This window comes from Vulpes lagopus, chromosome 23 (genome assembly GCF_018345385.1).
Source record: "Vulpes lagopus strain Blue_001 chromosome 23, ASM1834538v1, whole genome shotgun sequence".
Taxonomy (NCBI): Eukaryota; Metazoa; Chordata; class Mammalia; order Carnivora; family Canidae; genus Vulpes; species Vulpes lagopus.
Window position 1 is genome coordinate 55,242,839 of NC_054846.1, and position 21,764 is coordinate 55,264,602.

General features: G+C 46.3%; 1 protein-coding gene across 2 annotated transcripts; it reads left to right on the forward strand.

Annotated features, from left to right (window-relative positions):
* The first annotated feature begins 1,966 nt into the window (after window positions 1-1,966).
* SHISAL2A (shisa like 2A) lies at window positions 1,967-21,483 on the forward strand. 2 transcript variants are annotated; one of them, XM_041739035.1, is made up of 3 exons: window positions 1,967-2,281; window positions 7,556-7,695; window positions 21,188-21,483. In XM_041739035.1, exons 1-3 carry the CDS (start codon window positions 2,100-2,102, stop codon window positions 21,454-21,456), a joined length of 591 nt encoding a protein of 196 aa, XP_041594969.1. In that variant the 5' UTR covers window positions 1,967-2,099; the 3' UTR covers window positions 21,457-21,483. The 2 variants fall into 2 exon arrangements, with proteins under 2 accessions (XP_041594969.1, XP_041594970.1); XM_041739036.1 differs by having other exon boundaries at window positions 1,988-2,281; window positions 21,203-21,483.
* Window positions 21,484-21,764: the final 281 nt, after the last annotated feature.

Below are 21,764 nucleotides of genomic sequence, written 5' to 3' on the forward strand. Positions count from 1 at the left end.
CAGCCACGGTCCCCGCATTTTCCCTTTCACTGCTCTGTCCTTTGATCATCTGTGTGACTCTCCCACCATACTGTGTGTTTCTCAGGGGCACACTCAGATCTGACTCCTGTCAGGGACTCCAGTGCTCAGCTCAAAAGCATGGCATACATTAGCGTCTTAGAAGCTGGCCTAGATGAAGAAAGGCAACCTGAAACAGAGAGAAAAATCAGGGAAAGAGGAGAGCTAGGGCTTGAACCCAGATTGCCTTGATGCCCATGTTTATCCCCCACACACCCAGAGCAAAGGATGGAGAAACTGGGGAGTCTCCAGGCATCACAGTAACTATTCTCTACCGTCTCCTGTGAAAAATTACAAGAGCTAAAGATCTTGTCATCTCCAGCTGGCCCCTGCCCATCTGTCTAATGAGATTCAGGGGCTTTCAAACCTTTTTGACCTGACTCAAACTAATAAATGTATTTTATATTGTGATCGGATCCATAGTACACACATAGATATGTAACTGAAACATTTTATGAAAGAATACTTAGCTTTACTCTCTGCAATGCACTTTTTCTATTCCATTTAATTATTACTGTTTATTTTTATTTTATTTATTTTTAAGTTCAGCCCCAAAATGGGGCTTGAACTCATGATCCTGAGGTCAAGACCTGAGCTGAAACCAAGAATCTCATGCTTAACAGACTGGGCCACCTGGGCATTCCTAATTATTATTTTCTAAAGCTAGCCAGTGACTCATTAACTGGTCACATGTCCCATAGGTCTTGTTCAGCCCCCACACCCCGTGGCTAGCTGAATAGGATAACTAGAGCTCATATAAAATGGGACAACTAAAGCTCAGGAATCTCTAGTCCTGGATCAGTGTGATTGGGCCAGGCTGTGTACCTCTCAGAGCCTCAGTTTCCCCAGTGTACCCTGAGAGGACAGACAGGCAATTTCTAAGGGCCACATAGGCTCCTTCAGACTATATGCCTGGATCCTAGAGAGAACAGTGCTCTGGAAATAATTTCTGAGAGTGGAGAGGTGTGCTGGCTTTGCTTCCTAGGGGGTTAGGGTTACCATTTGGGACGCTGTAGCCCCGTGTTCTAGACCACTGCGGGGGCGAGTCTGAACAAAGGAGTGTGAATAGGTCGATCCATGAGTTAGGAGCTCCGGGGAGGAAGAGGCAGGTAAGGAAGCCAGAGGCTGAGGATATTTAAACCTCCAATGGGGGGACACCTGGCTGGCTCAGTTGGTGGAGGGGGAGACTCCAACTCAGGGTTGTAGGTTCGAGGTGACTTAAAAATACAGTCTTGGGGCTCCTGGGTGGCTCAGCCCGTTAGGCGTCTGCCTTCGTCTGGGGTCCTGATCCCAGGGTCCTGGGATGGGCCCCTCGGCCGGGAGTCCGCGTCTCTCCTCCCCTCTCCCTCCGGTGCCCGGTGCCCGGTGCCCGTGCCCTCGCTCTCCGCGCCCTCTCTCAAATAAATAAAATAAAATAAATAAAATAAAATAAATAAAAATAAAATAAATAAATAAAATAAAATAAATAAAAAATAAAAAATAAATATATATATATATTTTTTTAAGGTTAAAAAAAAAGTCCACTGGAAAAAGAGGCCCAGTGCGAACCCCAGAAACAACACGAGCTTGGGGGCTAGAGAGACGCGGGCCAACGCCCCCCGCCGCGGGGACAAGGGGAGGCGCCCTCTCCGGCCCTGGGGCTCATTCCCAAAGTCAGTGAGAATCCCCGCAGCTCCGCGCGGGCGGGCACCCCCCGGGGGTCCCCCAGGGGCGGGCGGGCACCCACCGGGGGTCCCAGGGACGGGCTCCCACGGGCGGGCACCCACGGGCGGGCGGGCTCCCACGGGCGGGCGGGCACCCACGGGCGGGCACCCACGGGCGGGCTCCCACGCCAACTCGCTGGGCTCGCGCAGCAGCGTCCAGCCGCCCCGCCCCGCCCCGCCCCCGCCCCCGCCGCGCCCGCGCACCTGGCCGCCTCTCGGGGTCCTGGGGGCGCCGGGTCCCTAACGCCCGCGTCCCTGCGTCGCTGCCTCCCTGCGCGCGGCGCCCCGTCCCGGGACGGCCCCGAGCGGCAGCCGGAGGCGGCGGCGGGCGCGGGCGCGATGAGCGGCGCCTGCACGAGCTACGTGAGCGCCGCGCGGGAGCTGGTGCGCGGCTTCCGCTGCCCGCGGCCGGGGGGCGAGGCGGCCGCCGTCTTCTGCTGCGGCTTCCGCGACCACAAGTACTGCTGCGACGACCCGCACAGCTTCTTCCCCTACGAGCACAGCTACGTGTGGCGGCTCAGGTACCGGCCGCTGCACCCCCCGCCGCCCTCGCCGCGGCCCCGCACTCTCTGCTCCCACGTGCGCAGGAGACCCAAACTCTACCCCGCCCCGAGCGCTCACCGGGGCCGCGTCCTGACCTCATCCCTGACCCCGCCCACCCCGCGCCCCTCCCCCGCTCGGACTCCCCACGCGGTCGGGCCCTACACCCAGACCTCAGCCCCAGGTCGCCCCCGCCCGATGCCACCTCCCGGCCTGGCCAAGACTCAACGCTTCCTTCCTCCTCCTGCGCAGTCATTCTTCCAGCTACCCCTTACGGAGCACTGAGCTGGGGATGGCGGGGGGCGGGGGGGTCCTGGGGACTGGGGATGGACTCCACTCCCGAGCTAAAGCAGAAGACCAAGGGATCAGAGCCCCTCCAGGTTCATCAGTGGCGTAATGCCGCAGCCGAAGCCAGCTCACCATAGATTAAAAGAAGTGTAATTTGGGTGAATCCCCACTCAGAGGATCTCAGTTTCCCCACCTGTTCAGGGAAGGGGCTGGATAGACCAGCGCTGACATTCTTGGGACCTAAGTGCAGTGCTCAGAGGGCAATGGGTCTCCATCTCTCTCCACCTCTCTCCATCTCCAAAGGCTTCAAACCAGAAAATAGGACCTGAGCCTGAGCCCACTCTGGGAAATAGGCATCAGGAAAAATGGAGCGGGCCATCTCAGGAGTCAGCGATTTTCCTGTTCCTGGAGGTACGCGACCAGGGGCTGCATATCCTCTGGTAGGAAAGAACAGTCTGCCACAGAAACCTCTCTTTGCAACTATCAGATGAAGAGTATGATAAACAATTGCCCTGATTTCTGACTAGGACCAAATGAGATAGATGAAATCAACTTGACATGTGCCATGGACAATTACAGATAATTGCTTTTCCTAGCCTGTTCAATCTGTAATTCTAGAACTATTTTCAGGTGGCCAGATGTTCCAATCCTGCATATTTGGCTGCTCTCTGTAACCTGAGGAATTACGTTATTCTCTATTCAACTATAAAGTCATTCATTCCTTATAGCCTTTGCTTTGTTCGGGGTGCTATGCTAGGCAACAGGGACACAACGATTAATTAATTATTGCCTGCCCCTGAGGAGCTCATCATCCATTCAGAGAGATATGATATGTACCTAGAGTATGACAATGGAGTATTTGCTGAAGCCCCACTGTGTGCTTAGCCCCGAGCTGAATGCTGAAATATGGTTGCCTTGACCTCCCTTTGAGGTACAGAGATAGTGTGGACCTTTGGGATTGATTAGAACTAGTCAGTCCAAACCTTGGCTCTGTCACTTAATTGCTATGTTAATTCAGGCAAATTCTCTCCAAGGCTTTTTTTCATCTTCAAAATGCCGATAGTACTACCTGTCTCATGGAATTGTTGTGAGGATTAGATGAAATAATGCATGTGAAAGTAACTAGTACATACTGTAGATGCTCAATTGGATGGACTTTCTTTCCCAATGTCACAGTGGGAAAGTGAAGCTTGGAGTCTGGAAGTGAATCGTCCAAGATCTAGCAATGTCTGGGTAGACGGAGATTTAAAGAGCATCACCTAGGACAAACCCCGAGTTAGGTGTATTTGCACCTTCACAACCCTGGCATGTCTTCTGCCCATTTTACAGATGAGAACTTGAAAACAGATAAGTTACTACTTGGGAATGCCCTGGTGAGAGCAAGTGGCAGAGCTGGGGTGAAACCTCAGGCCTGTCTAGCTCCAAGTCTGGGTTTGTCCTGTGGCACAGCTGTCCAAATCTAGCCCAGCTCTCTCATAACCCCCTCTACTCAGATCATTTGAAAAGACACTCATTGACCCTCTACTATCTTCTGGGCCCTGTGCTAGCCCTTGGAGACAACCTCCCCCCCCCCCCAGCACCTAGCCAAGACCCCATCCCTCTTCTAACACCTCCTTCCTAGCACACCCCTGTGGTCCCTCCTGTTGCCTTGGGCCCTCGTGATATGTGGAATGCTTTAGTGGCTCAGACGATGAGGTTGGATGGGGTGACCTCTGAGGTCACATCACATGTTATTGTGCTCCCATTCTGTGACCTCAAGGGCAGTTGAAAGGTTTAGCCTGCAGGGCTGACTCTTTCTAGGCTTGGACAAAACATGGTTTATAAACATCACAGACAGTTGCAAAATGGAGGAGGGGATCTGAGGGTCCCCAGGACATGTAGGTAATCGATGTACTCTAAACCCTAAAACAAACCCCCTGGAGTGCTCCCCAGAGCCCCCCATTGCCGGGTGGCGAGCTTGCTTTGCTCTTGACTCCATTTGGCCTTTTTCATGAAAGTTGGCCCTTAAAAGCATAAAAATCTCCAGGTGAACAACTGTTTCCTTGGATAGTACTCAAGGAGAATTACTGTCTTTAAAAGCGTGTCTCAGGAAGTGAAGACTCCCTGTGGAGAAGCAGCTGGTGCATCACATGTCTGGTCCACTTTCCAAACACCCTCTATTAGTAGCTCTGTGTTTTAGCAGGACGTGAGCCAAAGGCAGCAGCCTTGCCGCAGGGCAGACCTGGTTGTCAGGCACTGTATATACACCACCTCATTTAATCTTTAGGGACACCTGGTGAGATAGGAACCTTTCCAAATGAGGAAATGAAAGTCAAGAGATGAAGGATTTTTCAGTTTACATATGACAGAACTGAGATTTGAACTTAGAACTGCCTGAAATCCGAGAAGGCTAGGAGCTCTTTAATTTCCCACCCGGGGCAGGAAAATCTAACTTCATTGAAAAGTGTACTCATCCAAGTGTTATTTACAAACCTGTGCAATAATAGAGAACTTGCCACCTCTTGAGGCAGTACATTCACCTGGAGACAACTCTAATTATTTGAAGTCCATCTTCTGCCAAGCACAGATGTTTCCCCTTGGAGCTTCCTCTGTCCCCAGCTCTGTCCTTGGGGCCTGGTTCCTCTGCCCCCCAGACTGTCAGAGACAGCGCCTGCTCCCTGACCCACTGCAATCTGGGATATCTCTCCATAGCTCTCTCAGCCGTTCCTCAAAGGACCCTATTTTAGAGGACCCTTTCCACCCAGGTTGCCACAGATGTCCCATGTAAAGTGAGTGGTCCCAACCGGAGCACACGTCTTCCAGATAATAGCCTTATAAATAGTGAACATATCTCAAAAGAGGAAATATGTTTAAAGTACTTATGAGAACTAAAAGGTACGGCATGGTCAATATGGAAAATGTGGAAAGGACAGGGGAATCACGGGAGATCCAGTGTCTTAGCTTGGATTCCCCAAAAGACTCAGAAACAAGGATTTGAGAGCCAGTAGTTTTTATGGAAAGCCATCCTACAAAACATTGGTAGAGGGTGGCAAAGTGAAGCAGGGAAGGGCAAGCACAAAGGATAGTGTCAGTGCTGAGGGTCCCTGGAGCTTAAACCTGCTGAAACCTACCCGCCACTATAGAAATTACACCTGAGTCATCCCACCTGAGGGCCAGAAAACCGGGTATTCACATGCCAATTTCTGTCGGTCATTAGTTGCATGTTGATGGGAGAAGCGGGGCGTTAATTTTCCTGCGCTTCTGACCTGCTCAATGTACAAATGGAGACTGTGCCGGGCCGATGGGAGCCCTCAGGCAAAGGGATGCAGATGCTGGCATTTGAAACTGGCCAGAATGTTGTACAATGACAGGACCCGACAGGCCACGGACAGGACGTCCACAGCCTGCGCTACAACCAGACAGCCTGTTAGCGTTGTGGTGTGCTTCTATCCCAGCTTACACATGTATAATCATGTATATATTTATGTTTATTTAATTTGGGATTATGCTGTGTATTTAGTACTGTGTCCTACTCTTTTCACTTAACATTGTCTCATCAGAACTTATCCTTGATCTTAAATATTATTTGAAAACACGTTTTGAATGGCTCTATACTATTCCATTGTAGGGGTGTTCAGTAATCTAGCCTTGAGAAGACAGATTCTCCAAAGCTCTGAGGTGTTTCTGCTTAGTGGTACATAGGCATCAGCTAGCTGGGAGCGGAATCTAGCAGAAGTGCCAAGGGCAGGGGTCTGGGGCTGGGGTCAGGGGGAGGAGTGGGCAGAAAAGCCTGTGAAGGAGTCCTGGGCAGGAGGGGCACACGAAGCCTGCTGCCTGCCTCTCCACTACTGTTGGGAGAACATCTCACAGTGTCTGATGCGTAGTAGGTACTCAGCAAAATTTCTACATGCTTACTCTGTGCCAGGGCTTCTGTAAGGAGAGGACAAAGCTGATCATACATGGCCTGAGTCTGCCTTCAAGGAAACCTAAGGATTGTGTTGAACACCTACTGTGTGTCAAGAATATTACATATATTAATCATCCTCACTACCACCTGTGAAGTATTGTGTTTTGATCATTTTTCACTTTTCAGACAAAGAAACTGAGGCTCAAAAGGTCTAATAACTTCATCAAGATCTCAGAGTGAATTGTTACATACCTGGGTCCTAACCCAGGTAGGTTTGGTGCCAAAGCCTTTTGTTCTTTCCTACCACACTGGGCTGCCTGACCCAGTGAGAAGCGCCAGAGGCCCTGAGTGAAGTGTCCTGGATGGATTAGTCTGGCATGTGTGGGGGTGGGGAGAGAAAGATGGCCAAGGAAAGCATTACTGAGGAGGGGACATTTGAGATGCACCTTTAAGGACAGGTAAAACTCTAACGTGGGGAGATGATGGGAAGGAATCATGTGAAACAGGAAAGACAGTGGCTCCCAAATGAGCCAGGAGATAGTCATCTGGAGACCAGGTGGCCAGGGCCTGACTTGGGGGAGAGGTGACGAGTTTGGAGGTTTGAGGCAACAGCAGTGAGGAGGTCCTCTAACCATGGAGTCCACACTAGTGTGATGACCCACTGGAAGCTGGATCAGAAACTACCTTGAGGCTGCACGGACAGCTGGTTTCTAGTCAAGGCCTAATATTGTGTGTCTTGGTTTTTAAGAAACAGCATTGTGAGGAGGGCTCTTTAAGACCATGTCCAGCTCCCTGGGGTGGAAGCAGGTCAGAGATTGTAGGGAGGGTAGGAGAAGAAAGGGAACACATACCGAGTGCCAACTACATGGTGGCATTGAAGCATGTTGTGTCACGTGTGCAGTGAGTACTTGGCAGTTAGCTAATGCCCTTTCTCATGCTCTACACAAATAGCCTAAGGCAAGTAGAGACAACAAAAGTTGAAGCCAGCTGATCCCAATAACACCTACAACACTTCACATCTCACAGGCTGCCTCCTAAGTCCCTTCCCGACACTCCGCTCCCCGTGGTCTTCTCTCTGCAGCATTGGCACCCTTGTGGGCCTGTCCATAGCAGCAGTGGTTCTCCTGGCCTTCATTGTCACCGCCTGTGTGCTGTGCTACCTGTTCATCAGCTCAAAGCCCCACACGAAGTTGGACCAGGGCTTAAGCTTACAGCCTGCAGGTAAGAAACAGACCTCACAATTCCTTTATTTTAAACAGGCTAGCACCGGGGCACCTGGGTGGCTCAGCTGGTTGGGCGTTTGCCTTTGGCTCAGGACCCTGGGATCGAGCCCCACGTCGGGCTTTCTGCTCAGCAGAGAGCCTGCTTCTCTTGCATCCTCTGCCTGCTGCTCTGCCTACTTGTGTTCTGTCTCTTTTTGTCAAATAAATAAATAAATAAAATCCTTAAAAAAAAACCAACAGACTAGCACCTTTACAGAGGGGAGATATATATTTTTTTTTAAGATTTTATTTATTCATTCATGAGAGACACACAGAGAGAGAGAGGCAGAGACACAGGCAGAGGGAGAAGCAGGCTCCATGCAGGGAGCCCGACGTGGGACTCGATCCCAGGTCTCCAGGATCACGCCCTGGGCTGAAGGCGGCGCTAAGCCGCTGAGCCACCAGGTCTGCCCATAGGGGAGATATTTAGATGATATTTGGAACATTTGCCTCATGAGAGTTCCTAGAATATTCTGAAGCAGCAGCACATTTTTTTTAGAAAGTTCACAATCTGAACATTTTCATCCTGAAGTCTTCATGTGCCCAGTGTTTATCAAAATCATTTGATATAGTCAGCATTCTATTTGTCACACAAACATTAATCCATCTTGTGGATTTTCTAAGATGGTGTTTTAAAACTCTAGCTTGAAGGAATGAAAACTGATTTTAATATTAAACCAAATAAAATTTAAAAAATAGATAAACCAAACAAAATAGAATCAACAAGAAAAATTTGCTGCTCCCCAAACTCAGTTTCTTCAGAAATTAAACAGTTATTTTTTGATAATCTGAATTGTACTACCCCTTCCTTCATTATTAGCTTAGGCCATCTAGAGCCTCAAAGCTCCCCACCCCCGCCCCGCCCAACAAAAGTGTTGATTTTTCATAAGTCTTTATTGCACGCATTTTTACAACTTCTGCAAGGTACTGTGAAAGATACAAGTGCCTATTGGCAAGTGGTCTTTCTGTATAGTTTGGTAGACAGCATTCAAAATGAGTATTATTATCTCCGTTTTACAGATGAGAAAATCAAGGCTAAAACAGATTAGATGACTTATGCAAAGTGTTGCCGCTAATAACTGGTAAGGCTAAAATTCAGCCCATGTTTCTCTACCTTAAATTGTGCTCTTCTGTCCAGCACACGGGGTCTGTGCGGATATATAATTAAGTACAAAATTGTTTAATACCAAATGTAAGGAGAATTTCAAAAAGGTGTGTAGATTTGAATGAGCACTGAATTAGCAAAGGACTTGGTTGGGTTAAAAAGAGAAAAAGTATTCCAGGGTAGGGTAAATAATGGGTAAAAGTGTGTGGGTAGTTCTGAGTAAGACCTATGCAATGACTGGGTCGTTCACCCTGGAGCACCATGTAAATAAGGGCAGGCAGGAATTTAAGCAGAAGACGGAAGGGTGGCAACTATCAGGGTAGTAGAAAAATGTGTAGTAAGTAGCTGAATTTCAGAGAAAGAGAGGGCTTTTTAGTTGTAAAAGATTAGTTTTTCAACTTGACATCAACTTGTGCAACAAATAACAGTACAAGAACCCTTCTCAGATCCTGGTGACAATAAATAATCCTGCTGTTTCTGAGCACTGAAAAGTAGGGGGGAATGGCTTCTGAGGGCAGAAGGGTTCTTTTGGTTCCCCTCGTAGTCAGGAACCTGGGAGGCAGTGGCAGGGGAACGGGAAGAAAGCCTGAGCATATATCCAGACCACCCAAGGGAGACCAGACAGCCCAGGCTTCAACTTTGATAGAGAGAAATCATAGAAGTTAGTGGAAGGCATAAAAGGACCTGACTGTCTCATGAGAGACAGCATGTACGTGGATAGAAGACTCTATCATAGGCATATCAGTTCTTCCCAAATTAATCTGTACATAAAATTCCCAACAAAAGGGCGGCCTGGGTGGCACAGCGTTTTAGCACCGACTTCGGCCCAGGGTGTGACCCCGGAGACCTGGGATCGAGTCCCATGTCGGACTCCCCGAATGGAGCCTGCTTCTCCCTCTGCCTGTGTCTCTGTCTCTCTCATGAATAAATAAATAAAATCTTTAAAAAAAATTCCCAACAAAATATTTCATGGGATTTGCCAAATTAGTTCTAAAATTAATCTAGAAGAGGGGCGACTGGGTAGCTCAGTCTGTTAAGCATGTGCCTTTGGCTTAAGTCATGATCCCAGGGGTCCTGGGATCGAGCCCCACATGGCTCCCTGCTCAGCAGGAGCCTGCTTCTCCCTCTCCCTCTACCTACTGCTCCCCCTGCTTCTGCTTTCTCTCTCTCTGTCAAATGAATAAATAAAATCTTCAAAAAAATTAATCTAGAAGAGTAAAAGTACAAAATAATTTTGGAGAAGAAAGAAGAGAGGGGGCCTAGGTGACTCAGTTAAGTGTCTGCCTTCGGCTCAGGTCATGATTCCAGGGTTCTGGGATTGAGCCCCACATCAGGCTCTCTGCTTAGTGGGAAGCCTGCTTCTCCCTTTCCCTCTCCCTCTGTGCTGTCTCTCTCTCTTTCTCTCTCTCTCTCTCAAACAAACAAATAAATAAATAAATATTTTTAAAAAAGAAAGAAGAGGAGGGACTTGCCATATCAGATAACAGACATTTTAAAAAGATATAATAATTGCTTGCTATTGGCACAGCAACTGACAGATAGAATTGGGCAATGCAGTAGTCCTCAACAGGGTACACATTTGCCCCCCATGGACATTTGGCGATGTCTGGAGACATTTTTGGTTGTCACAAAGAGCAAGGTGTCCCTTGGTGGAGGCCAGGGATGCTGTTAAACATCTTAGAAAACAGAGGACAGCACTCTACAACAAAGAATTTTCCAACCCAGAGCATAAATAGTGCCAATGTTGAAAAACGCTAGAATAAAATATAGAGAGTCTAGGGATCCCTGGGTGGCGCAGCGGTTTGGCGCCTGCCTTTGGCCCAGGGCGCGATCCTGGAGACCTGGGATCGAATCCCACGTCGGGCTCCCGGTGCATGGAGCCTGTTTCTCCCTCTGCCTATGTCTCTGCCTCTCTCTCTCTCTCTCTGTGACTATCATAAATAAATAAAAAGTAAAAAAATATATATAGAGAGAGAGAGTCTAGAAACAGATTAATTAAAATATAGAAATTTGAGTAAAACATTTATTTTTTTTAAATAAAGGGCGAAATTGGCAAATCTGCCTTCATCAAGTCCAAATAGACATGAAATAAAAATCAGACGGGGCGCCTGGATGGCTCAGTTGGTTAAGTGTCCAACTCTTGATTTCAGTGCAGGTCATGATCTCAGGGTTGTGAGATGGAGCTTGAGTGGGCCTTGGCTCTCAGCAGGGAGCCTGCTTCAGATTCTCTCTGTCCCTCTGGCCACCCCTCCCCCCCCACTCATTCTCTCTCCCTCTCAAAAAAAAAAAGACAAAAGACATCATACATAATAGTGGTGGACTACAAAGATAACATAAAGATAAATACACACAGACATCCTCATAAATCACAGAGTTGGTATTTGTGAATTTGTCTACTTGCTAAAATTGATCTGTAACCTCAGAATCAATACTAGCAGTGTTTTTGAGGTCATCTGTGGATGTGGATGTGCGCAGAACAGCACACACTTTGAGTTGCCCCCTCACACACATTCCCAGCTGAGGTTAAACAGGTCTACACTTGACCTTCTTGTTTTCAACTCATACTGTAAATAAGTGTCTATTTAGAGCCATGTTTTTTGCATTTCTGTGATTTGTATTAACTTCACTGTTTAAAGTGGCCTCTAAATGTAGTGCTTTAGTATTCTCTACTGTTCCTAAGCCTAGGAAGGCTGTGATGTGCCCTGTGGAGACAATACATGTGTTAGATGAACTTTGTTCAGGCACAAGTTAGAGTAGTACTGTTGGTCATGAGTTTCACTGTTAATGAGACAATTATATATATATATATATATATTTATTTATTTATTTATTTATTTATTTAGGATTTATTTATTTATTCATGAGAGACACACAGAGAGGCAGAGATACAAGCAGAGGGGAGAAGCAGGCTCCCTGCAGGGAACCTGATCCCAACTCTGGGATCAGGACCTGAGCCAAAGGCAGATGCTCAATCACTGAGCCACCCAGGCGTCCCGCCAATAATATATGTTAAATAATGTGTCTTTAAATGAAACACACAAAAAGCAAATTTCTATATTGTTTGCTTGACAAAACTGTTGTGACCAGAGGCTCACAGGAACTGAGCCTTGTATTTTTCCTAGGAGCAATTATTCAGTATTTGTTAATTCAGTGTTTGTGGTGACTTTATAGAATATAACTACTGTGAATAATGAAATCAACTATATAGAGAGATGAGGTTGATATCCAAAATATATAGGCACATCTTTAAACAAACCAGAAAAATGTCATTTACAAAAAAAGAAATACAGATGCTCAATACACATGAAAAGATACTGCTCAGCCCTACTAGTAATCAGAAGAGCGTGGGGCACCCGGGTGCCTCAGTCAGTTAAGTGTCAACTCTTGATTTTGGCTCAGGTCATGAGATTGAGCTCAGAGTTGGGTGTAGAGCCTGCTTAAGATTCTCTCTCTCCTTCTCCCTGGGTCACTGCCCCAAGGAAGGAAGGAAGGAAAAGAAAGAAAGAGGGAGGGAGGGAGAAGAATGCACTTTAAGAATGATGTAAGTTTTTAATCTTTTTTTTAAATTTTTTTTTTTTTTTAAGATTTTATTTATTTATTCATGATAGTCACACAGAGAGAGACAGAGAGGCAGAGACACAGGCAGAGGGAGAAGCAGGCTCCATGCACCGGGAGCCTGATGTGGGATTCGATCCCAGGTCTCCAGGATCGTGCCCTGGGCCAAAGGCAGGCGCCAAACCGCTGCGCCACCCAGGGATCCCAGTTTTTAATCTTTTTAAAGGTGTATTTATTTATGGGGTGGGGAGAGACCGTGCACACACCAGTGTGGGGGAGGGGCACAGGGAGAGGGAGAACATTCTTTTCTTTCTTTTTCTTTCTTCTTTTTCTTTTTCTTTTTAAGATTTTACTTATTTATTCATGAGACAGAGAGAGAGAGGCAGAGACACAGGCAGAGGGAGAAGCAGGCTCCCTGAGGGGAGCCTGTTGTGAGACACGATCCTGAACCTGGGATCACGCTCTGAGCTGAAGGCAGAGGCTCAATCACTGAGTCACCCAGGCATCCGGTGGGAGAACTTTCTATCAGACTCCTTGATGAGCCTGAGGCCCACTTGGCAGGCTGGCTCGAATTCATAACCCTGAGATCATGACCTAAGCAGAAATCAAGGGTTGGACACTTTTTTTTTTTTTTTTTTTTTAATTTATGATAGTGACAGAGAGAGAGAGAGAGAGAGGCAGAGACACAGGCAGAGGGAGAAGCAGGCTCCATGCACTGGGAGCCTGACGTGGGATTCGATCCCGGGTCTCCAGGATCGCGCCCTGGGCCAAAGGCAGGCGCCAAACCGCTGCGCCACCCAGGGATCCCCAAGGGTTGGACACTTAATGGACTGAGCCACCCAGACACCCCAATTATGTAACTTTTTAAACAAGTACATTGACTGGCTCAATCAGAGCAGCATGCAACTCTTGATGTTGGGGTCGTGAGTTCAAGCCCCACATTGGGGGTAGAGATTACTAAAAAAAAATTAATAAACATTAAAAAATTATATTGGCAAAAATCCAAAAACGGATCATATTAATAGTGAGAAGTTTCAGTGTGAGGAATTGATACTGTTATATGCTACTGGTAAGAGTATAAATAGGTACAACCACTTTGTGGACCAATTTGGCAATATCTATTTAAACTAAAAATATAGGGCAGCCTGGTGGCACAGTGGTTTAGCACCGCCTGCAGCCCGGGGTTTGATCCTGGAAACCCGGGATCAAGTCCCATGTCGGGCTTCCTGCATGGAGCCTTCTTCTCCCTCTGCCTGTGTCTCTGCCCCTCTCTCTCCGTGTGTGTCTCTCACTAATAAATAAATAAAATCTTAAAAAAAAACCTAAAAATATATACCTATGCTCCCTAATTCCACTTCTAATTATCTACCTTAGAGAAATAGTTGCACTAGGAGATGACTTGTAAGGATAGATCTATGATAGCTTGTCATATTAGAAACAAACTCAATGTCCATCAGTAGAGGAATAATGAAATATGATATCACAGTTAAAAGGAATGAACTAGTTCTAAATAGACCATCTCATTTGCTCTTCACAATAACGGGGCAGAATATAGATCTTATTACTATGCATTTTACAGATGAGGATTTTATTGACTAGGCCCCAAACTCACCTAGTGAGTGAGTGACAGAGCCAACTCCACCTCCACCCTCTTTCCTCCACTACCCCTGCGCTGAGAGGGAAGTCCCCACCATGTGCTAGATACCGAAACTGCACGTGCACCATCTCGTCTAATTTTCCCACCTTTCCCAGTATGATAGATATTGTTACCCGTTTTACAGATGTAAAATCCAGGTGTCAGGGAGGTTAGATGACTTGCCCAAGGGTTTACAACTTATAAATCATGGAACTGGATTTTATTTTATTTTATTTTATTTTATTTTTTATTTTTATTTATTTTTATTTGTTTTTGTTTTTTTATTTTTTCTTCTGCATAGTAATTTTTAACAAGCTCAAATTTCTTATCACATACATTGCTTTTCTCTGTTCACTAATTTCACGCTATGCTTTTTCTATGTATGCTCTTCTTTTCATGTTTCATTTCTTCAGAAAATATCTCTGACAAGCTCTCAACCAGTCTGTCCCCAAAGTCTCCTCTGTTCTTCTGACTTCCAGTTGCCACAGATCCTAACCCTCTTGGTGTGGTCTATGTTTATTGTTTGTTTAAAATAATTTCACTTCCTTGAGGATGTCTAGGGAGATGGTGTTGGCAAACCACGGTATGGAGAATTTGCAGAGCTTCTCTGGTAGAGCTGAACCAGGCCTAAGAATAATGGGAGCTCTGAGACCACAGTTTTTATAAATTTAATATATTTATCAAGCCAAATGTGCAAATGCTAACTGGGCCCTGGGCAAGTAAGCACAGGAGTATGGCCACACAGCATAGCCCTGCTCCCTTCTGAACAGTGGGCAGGCCAAGCTGCTCAGTAGCCCCGGCTCCAGGAAGCTCAGATTCTCTGGCTCCAGGTGACACTTTGCCCTCCTTGTGCTTTCAGCTTTCCACCCCCAGGTAGGGAGAGAGAATGGTACTGTTACGGCTTGTTTAATTATTATTATTATTATTTTTTTTGCATCCGCTGCTTTATTTAAGGGCTGGTGACTGACAGCTATCCCTGGCCCCGCCCCGTCCTCCTCTACAAAAGCAACTAAATGGGAAAGGGGCTGTTCTGCTAGGGCCCAAGGGGACTATGGGACTGTGGCTCTGAATCTCAGGCCACAGGCCTTGGAAGGCAGGGGAGGAGGGAGGGCAGTCCAGTTCAAATGGGCAAGGTGCTGGTGAGGTGGGTGAGGAGGCTGGAGAGTCCCGAGGCAGCCTCTGCTGGCCTTGGCCTTGTCCAGAATGTCAGGACACAGGCTCCGAGGAGGAGCAAGCAAGTTAAAGGCTTTCAGAGCCAAGTGAAGCACTTCAGGCCCCTGGGGGGCCCACCTCACCTCCAGTCAGTGCCCACAAGCACGCTGCCATGGCCACACTCACAGCCATACACACTCACACCCACACCCACACCATCCACACAGAGGGCCGTGAAGGCCCTGGACCCACACCAGGGGTTTATTTTATTATTTTATTTTATTTTATTTGGAACTGGATTTTAAATACATGTATCTTTCTACCTCCAAAGTCCTACTGCTTCTGTGTCACCAGGCCAAGTCTGTGGGGTGCTCATGTCCTGCTCTTCTCATCTCTCCCCATTTTATCCCCCTAAGCCTTTCTGACTCACAGGAAATATAGTTCATCCCTTAGCCTTAGTGAATGAAAACCACCCTCCTACTTTTCACTGCTCAGCCACCAGCTGGATTATTCAATCTCCTCGGTTTGAGACAGCTTGTGTTCTTGCATTTTGCTTCTTTTTTTTTTTTAATTTTTTTTATTTATTTATGATAGTCACAGAGAAAGAGAGAGGCAAAGACACAGGCAGAGGGAGAAGCAGGCTCCATGCACCGGGAGCCCGACGTGGGATTCGATCCCAGGTCTCCAGGATCACGCCCTGGGCCAAAGGCAGGCGCCACCCAGGGATCCCTGCTTCTTATTTTTAAGATGGAAAATACATTTCCTGACCTTTTACTAAATGATAGCTTTCAGCTCTCTCTGCCTTTTGCCTAAACTCAGCTCTTACTTCCTCCCCTTCTTCATTAAGCACTGTGCTCTCCTTCCTCTGAACTCAAAGCATCTACTCAGGAGCCTCTTATTCCTCCTGCATCTGAGACAGTTTACAGGCCCACTGTCTTACATTCATCAAGATTCATGAAGAGCTTTACCTTTACAAAGACATTTCATTTCTGTCTCCCTCTCTAGTAGGACATGGGGAGAGATCATTAACCCCATTTTACAGCAGAGGAAACCAAAGGTTAGCCAAGGAAAGTGAATTAGCCAAGCCAGTGAGCTTGTGTTGTTCAGAGTAACCCCAATCTCCCAGATTCTATAGCCTATGATCATTGCACTGTTTTGGGGCCGTGGTATCTGACTATGGGGACAAGGGCAGTGTGGGAAGTACCTCAACAAGAGCAGAGTGGAAATGGACCAGAGTTTCTGAAAATATGTTCCTTCTGCTGCCCAGGCATTCTGTACTATCCCATCACTCCCACCACAACCCTATCCCCCAAACTCAGGATGTAGCAAAGACCATAACTTTCTTACTCTGGTACTTTGTGAGGAACTAGCTTGATCAGAAGGGTGCCTGAGTTCCTGCTGTTGTGCTAGATGCTATGCTTTAAACACCTTATCCCATTTAATCTGCTCAACTACTCTGTCAAGTTCTCAACCCTATTTTGCAGATGAAGTGAATGAAGTATGTGTAGAGGTGATATTCCAACCTCAGCAGATTTAATAAGAGACCCCCCAGAAATGGGGAAAATGATAGACAAGAGTTCAGTTCTCCCTCTAAAAGGTGTTGGGAGATCACTAATCAGCCATTGCCATCATCCATCAGCTTAGTGTTTTCATAAAGTTAAATACACACTTACTATATGTATGGTTTCCTATGGCTGCCGTAACAAATTTTCACAAACCTGGTGGGCTTAACATAACAGGAACGTATTATCTCACATTTCTGGGGGTCAGAAACCAAAATCAGTTTCACTGGGTTGAAATCAAAGGCTCCAGGGGAGAATCTGTTCCTTGCTTTGTCCAGTTTTTGGTGACTACCAGCATTCCTTTGCTTGTAGCTATATCACTCCAATTTCTACATGTGTCTTCACATCACTCTGTGTGTCTGCCTTTCTCTTATAAAGGAAGTTGTGATGGCATTTAGGGCCCACCTAGAGAATTCAGGATAAAGTCCTCATCTCAAAACCCTTAATTTAATCACATCTGCAAAATTTTACCATACAAGGTGACACTCACAGGTTCCAGAGATTAAGACCTGATATCTGGGGCTACCATTCAGCCCACTATACCATACAAATTAGCAATTATATTCCTAGGTTTTTATCATAGAGAAATGAAAATGTATGTCTGCATAAACCTATACGTGAATGTTCATAGCAGCTTTATTTGTAACCAACAAAAACTGGAAACAACCCCACAGTCCTTCAATGAACAGATGGTACAACCGTACAATGGAATATATGTATCAATAAGAATGCACTATTGGTACACATAACAACTTAAGTGGATTTCAAGGGTATTATGTAGAGCGAAAAAAAACAATATTAAAAGCTTGTATACTGGGATCCCTGGGTGGCGCAGCGGTTTGGCGCCTGCCTTTGGCCCAGGGCACGATCCTGGAGACCTGGGATTGAATCCCACGTCGGGCTCCCGGTGCATGGAGCCTGCTTCTCCCTCTGCCTGTGTCTCTGCCTCTCTCTCTCTCTGTGACTATCATAAATAAATAAAAAAATTTAAAAAAAAAAAAAGCTTGTATACTATATAGTTCCATTTATGTAACTCTCCTGGTATGACAAAATTATAGTAATGGAGAACAGGTTAGTGGGTACCAGGAGTTAGGTTTAGGAGGAAGGTCTGATTATAAAGAGGAAGCATGAGGATGTTTCTTTGTGGTGATGGAACAGTTCTTTTTTTTTTACATATTGTTTGTTTATTTTTTACATGTATTCATTTTCTTTTTTTTAATTTATTTTTTATTGGTGTTCAATTTACCAACATACAGAATAACACCCAGTGCTCAATCGAAAATACGATTGAGTCAAGTGCCCCCCTCAGTGCCCGTCACCCATTCACCCCACCCCCCGCCCTCCTCCCCTTCTACCACCCCTAGTTCGTTTCCCAGAGTTAGGAGTCTTTATGTTCTGTCTCCCTTTCTGATATTTCCCACACATTTCTTCTCCCTTCCCTTATATGATGGAACAGTTCTTTATCTTGACTGTGGCAATGATTATATAAATCCATATTTGTGATGGAGCGACTCAGTTAAGTGTCTGCCTTTGGCTCAGGTCATGATGTCAGGGTCCCGGGATCGAACCCCGTGTCAGGCTCCCTGTCCGGCAAGGAGTCTCCTTCTCCTTCTGCCCCTCCCCCTGCTTGTGTTTTCTCTCTCTCTCTCTCCCTCTCTCTCTCAAATAAAAAAAAATCTATATATGTGATAAACTTTGATAGTACCATACACCAGAAAAAGAGTACATACAATAACTGGTAGAAATTGAATAGGATTTGTAGTTTAGTTAATCATGTTGTATCAATGTCAGTCTCCTAGCTTTGAAGTTATTCTATGATTATTTAAGATGTTATCATTGGGGAAAGGTAGGTGAAGGGTAAGTGTACTATTTTTGTAACTTCTTATGAGTCTTCAATTATTTAAAAATAGAAAGTTCAAAACACACTAAAAAAAAGCTAATTTATTGGCTCTGTAGGTGAGAAGTCTAAAAGTAAGGTGGGCTTTCTGCATGGTTTGAATAGAAGTTCACTATGTTGTCAGGCTTGTGGCTCCATCCTCTAAGAGTCTCTCAGCTCTACTTTTTTGAGTTCGTTTACTCCACAGGCAGATTTTTTTTTTTTTAATTGTAGAAAGCTGGCTACCAGCAGTCCCTGGGACCACTGGCTTTTTGTTTCCTTCTAGCCAGGAGAAGAAAGAAGGAACTATTTCTTCCTTCAAAGATGGGGTGCTGGTGCTGAGCTCTACTCTGATTGGACCATTCAGGTCACGTGTCCACCCCTAAACCATTCACTGTCCCCAGGGAAATGCTTATGGACCTATTGCCAATCCATGTGGCAATGGAATGGTATTATCTGATTGGATCAGATCACCCAGGCCCCATTCCTAGAGCTGGGATGGGGCCAATACCACCCAAATATAATTGCTGTCCCTGGATGGGAAGAGGTGGAATGGATGTTAGGTAGCCAGTGCCAATGTCAAATACAACTTCCTCCTTGAAATTCACACTTCCCCTGGATTCAGAGGCATCATTCTTCCTGAATACCCCTCATTAATGGTTGTTAAAACAAAGGAGTTTTCTAGACAGAGAAGGTATAAAATGTCATTCCAGGCAGAAGAAATAGGACAAGCAAAGAATCAGAGATGTAGAAGAATAGAGCTATTTAGGGCACAGTGAAAGCCTTGGTATCACAAACATAAATTTCTTAAGGGAAGAGTGATAGTAATGAAGCTAAAGAGAAGGGTTAGGGCCAGTATGTGAAGAGCCTCGAATGCCACCTCAAGGATGACAGGTAATGGGAAGACACTGAAGGCTCTGGAGAAAGAACAGTACATGCGACTCACCTGACTTTAGAAAGCTCTCCCTGGCTACAAACTGGAGAGTAGACTGAAGGAGACCCAACTAGAGGCTGTTCCAGTGGTCTGGGAGGAAGAAGATGAAAACCTGACTGAGGGTGGAGGCCTTGAAGATGTAGAGAAATGAATGAGTATGAAAGACTGTGATTGATGGAATCAGTGGGACTTGGTGACTCACATTTCTAGCTTGAGCACTTGATATGCTATTTTTTTTTCTTTAAAGATTTTATTTTAAAGTAATCTCTACACCTGGGATGCCTGGGTGGCTCGGCAGTGGAGCATCTGCCTTTGGTCAAGGGCATGATCCTGGAGTCCCACGATTGAGTCCCGGGATGGAGTCCCACATCGGGCTCCCTGCATGGAACCTGCTTTTCCCTCTGCCTGTGTCTCTGCCTCTCTCTGTGTGTCTCTCATGAATAAATAAATAAAATCTTTAAAAAATAAATAAAATAACCTCTACATCCAACATGGGGCTTGAATCCACAACCCTAAGATCAAGAGTCTCATGCTCCACCAACTGAGCCAGCCAAGTGCCCCTGAAAGCTTGATAACACATTTTATCCAAAAAGGCAGGAATACTCAATTGTTTCAAGTGCTTCTGATAAGGGAGGTAAGGATTTGTGAGTGACTGTAGGATTTAGTGACAAAACATTTTGAGGTATGTTGGGAGCAGAAACAGAGTAAATTGAGGCAGAATAAGTCATAAACAGGAAATGGGGAATGCTAAGGCCAAATGAGCCTCCTTTCAAGCTCATATACAAGAGGAAGAGAGGCTAAAGCAGTAGCTGAAGAGCGTCATGGGATCTATTCTTAAAGAAGAGAATAATGTATGTTTTAAAATTTTTCCAACACTTCTCTGCATGCTAGCTGTGTAGTCAGCCTGTATCCTCATCTATAAAATGAGTTTGTTTTTTTTTTTCTATGATAGTCGCACAGAGAGAGAGAGAGAGAGAGAGAGAGAGGCAGAGACACAGGCAGAGGGAGAAGCAGGCTCCATGCACCAGGAGCCCGACGTGGGATTCAATCCTGGGTCTCCAGGATCGCGCCCTGGGCCAAAGGCAGGTGCCAAACCGCTGTGCCACCCAGGGATCCCAATGAGTTTTTAATAGTACTTACCTCATGGGTTTATGGTCAAGGTCAAGTCTTCATTTTTTCCCTAACAATTGCTTATTATCTGTCTCCCCCACTTGACTTTAAGTTCATTAGAAACACTGACAGCTCCTGGTGAATGATGTAGTATGTTGTTAATAAATACTGGTTAAAAAAATAATAATAAGGGATCCCTGGGTGGCGCAGCGGTTTGGCGCCTGTCTTTGGCCCAGGGCGCGATCCTGGAGACCCGGGATCGAATCCCACATCGGGCTCCCGGTGCATGAAGCCTGCTTCTCCCTCTGCCTGTGTCTCTGCCTCTCTCTCTCTCTGTGACTATCATAAATAAAATAAAAAAATTAAAAAAAAAATAATAAATAAATAAATAAATAAATAAATACTTGTTAAGCGAATGAAGCGTTTAAGGCTCTGAGCACAGTTCTGCCTGCCCAAGGTAAGCACGCAGAAAAGCTAGCCAGGGTGTGTGGGACTGTAGGGGAGGAAGAGATTGCCTTCAGCTTGCTGTTTTCCAGACTCCAGGGTGGAGGGGCCTCCAGGCTGCCAAGGTGGCAATGCCGGCAATTGGATGGAGGTGCCAGGAACAAGCACTCTTGAGCAGAATCACCTCTTCCTGAGCCCACGGCTGGACGGCACCGAGGAGCAGCCTGTGCACCCCAGACGCCTGCTCCAGCACTGCTTCATGGCCAGAGTGACTGCCAGTGACATCCCAGGAAGCCCTGAGGAGGCCCCTATCCCAAACTTAGACCCATGTGGACCAGCCCCATAAACATCCAATAAATGTCTCTACACCCTCTTTTTCTGGAGCCTCTTTTCCATAAAAGGTAGGGGAAGGGGTGATCAGAGGGACTTTGGAGACTGGTGGGATATGAGTTTCTCAGCAGGCCCCCCTATGCCCTGCTTTGGGACCCAGGGAGATTGCTCTGCCCGGTCTACTGTGAGCCAAAGAGAGTTGAGACAGGAGTCCCAGGGAAATGGTTGGTGACAACTCCATGCAATCCAGTGGGGGGAGCCCGGGGCCTCTGGAGGCTCAGAGGAGCCCCTCACCTACCTTAGGGAGCCCGAGAACTCTGACAT

Bases quoted from the DNA above. Each gene is read 5' to 3' on its own strand.
- SHISAL2A (XM_041739035.1), top strand. From the start codon at position 2,100: ATGAGCGGCGCCTGCACGAGCTACGTGAGCGCCGCGCGGGAGCTGGTG. The intron at 2,282-7,555 runs GTACCGGCCGCT...TTCTCTCTGCAG, and splicing joins AGCTACGTGTGGCGGCTCAG to CATTGGCACCCTTGTGGGCC. The intron at 7,696-21,187 runs GTAAGAAACAGA...GATTGCCTTCAG, and splicing joins CTTAAGCTTACAGCCTGCAG to CTTGCTGTTTTCCAGACTCC.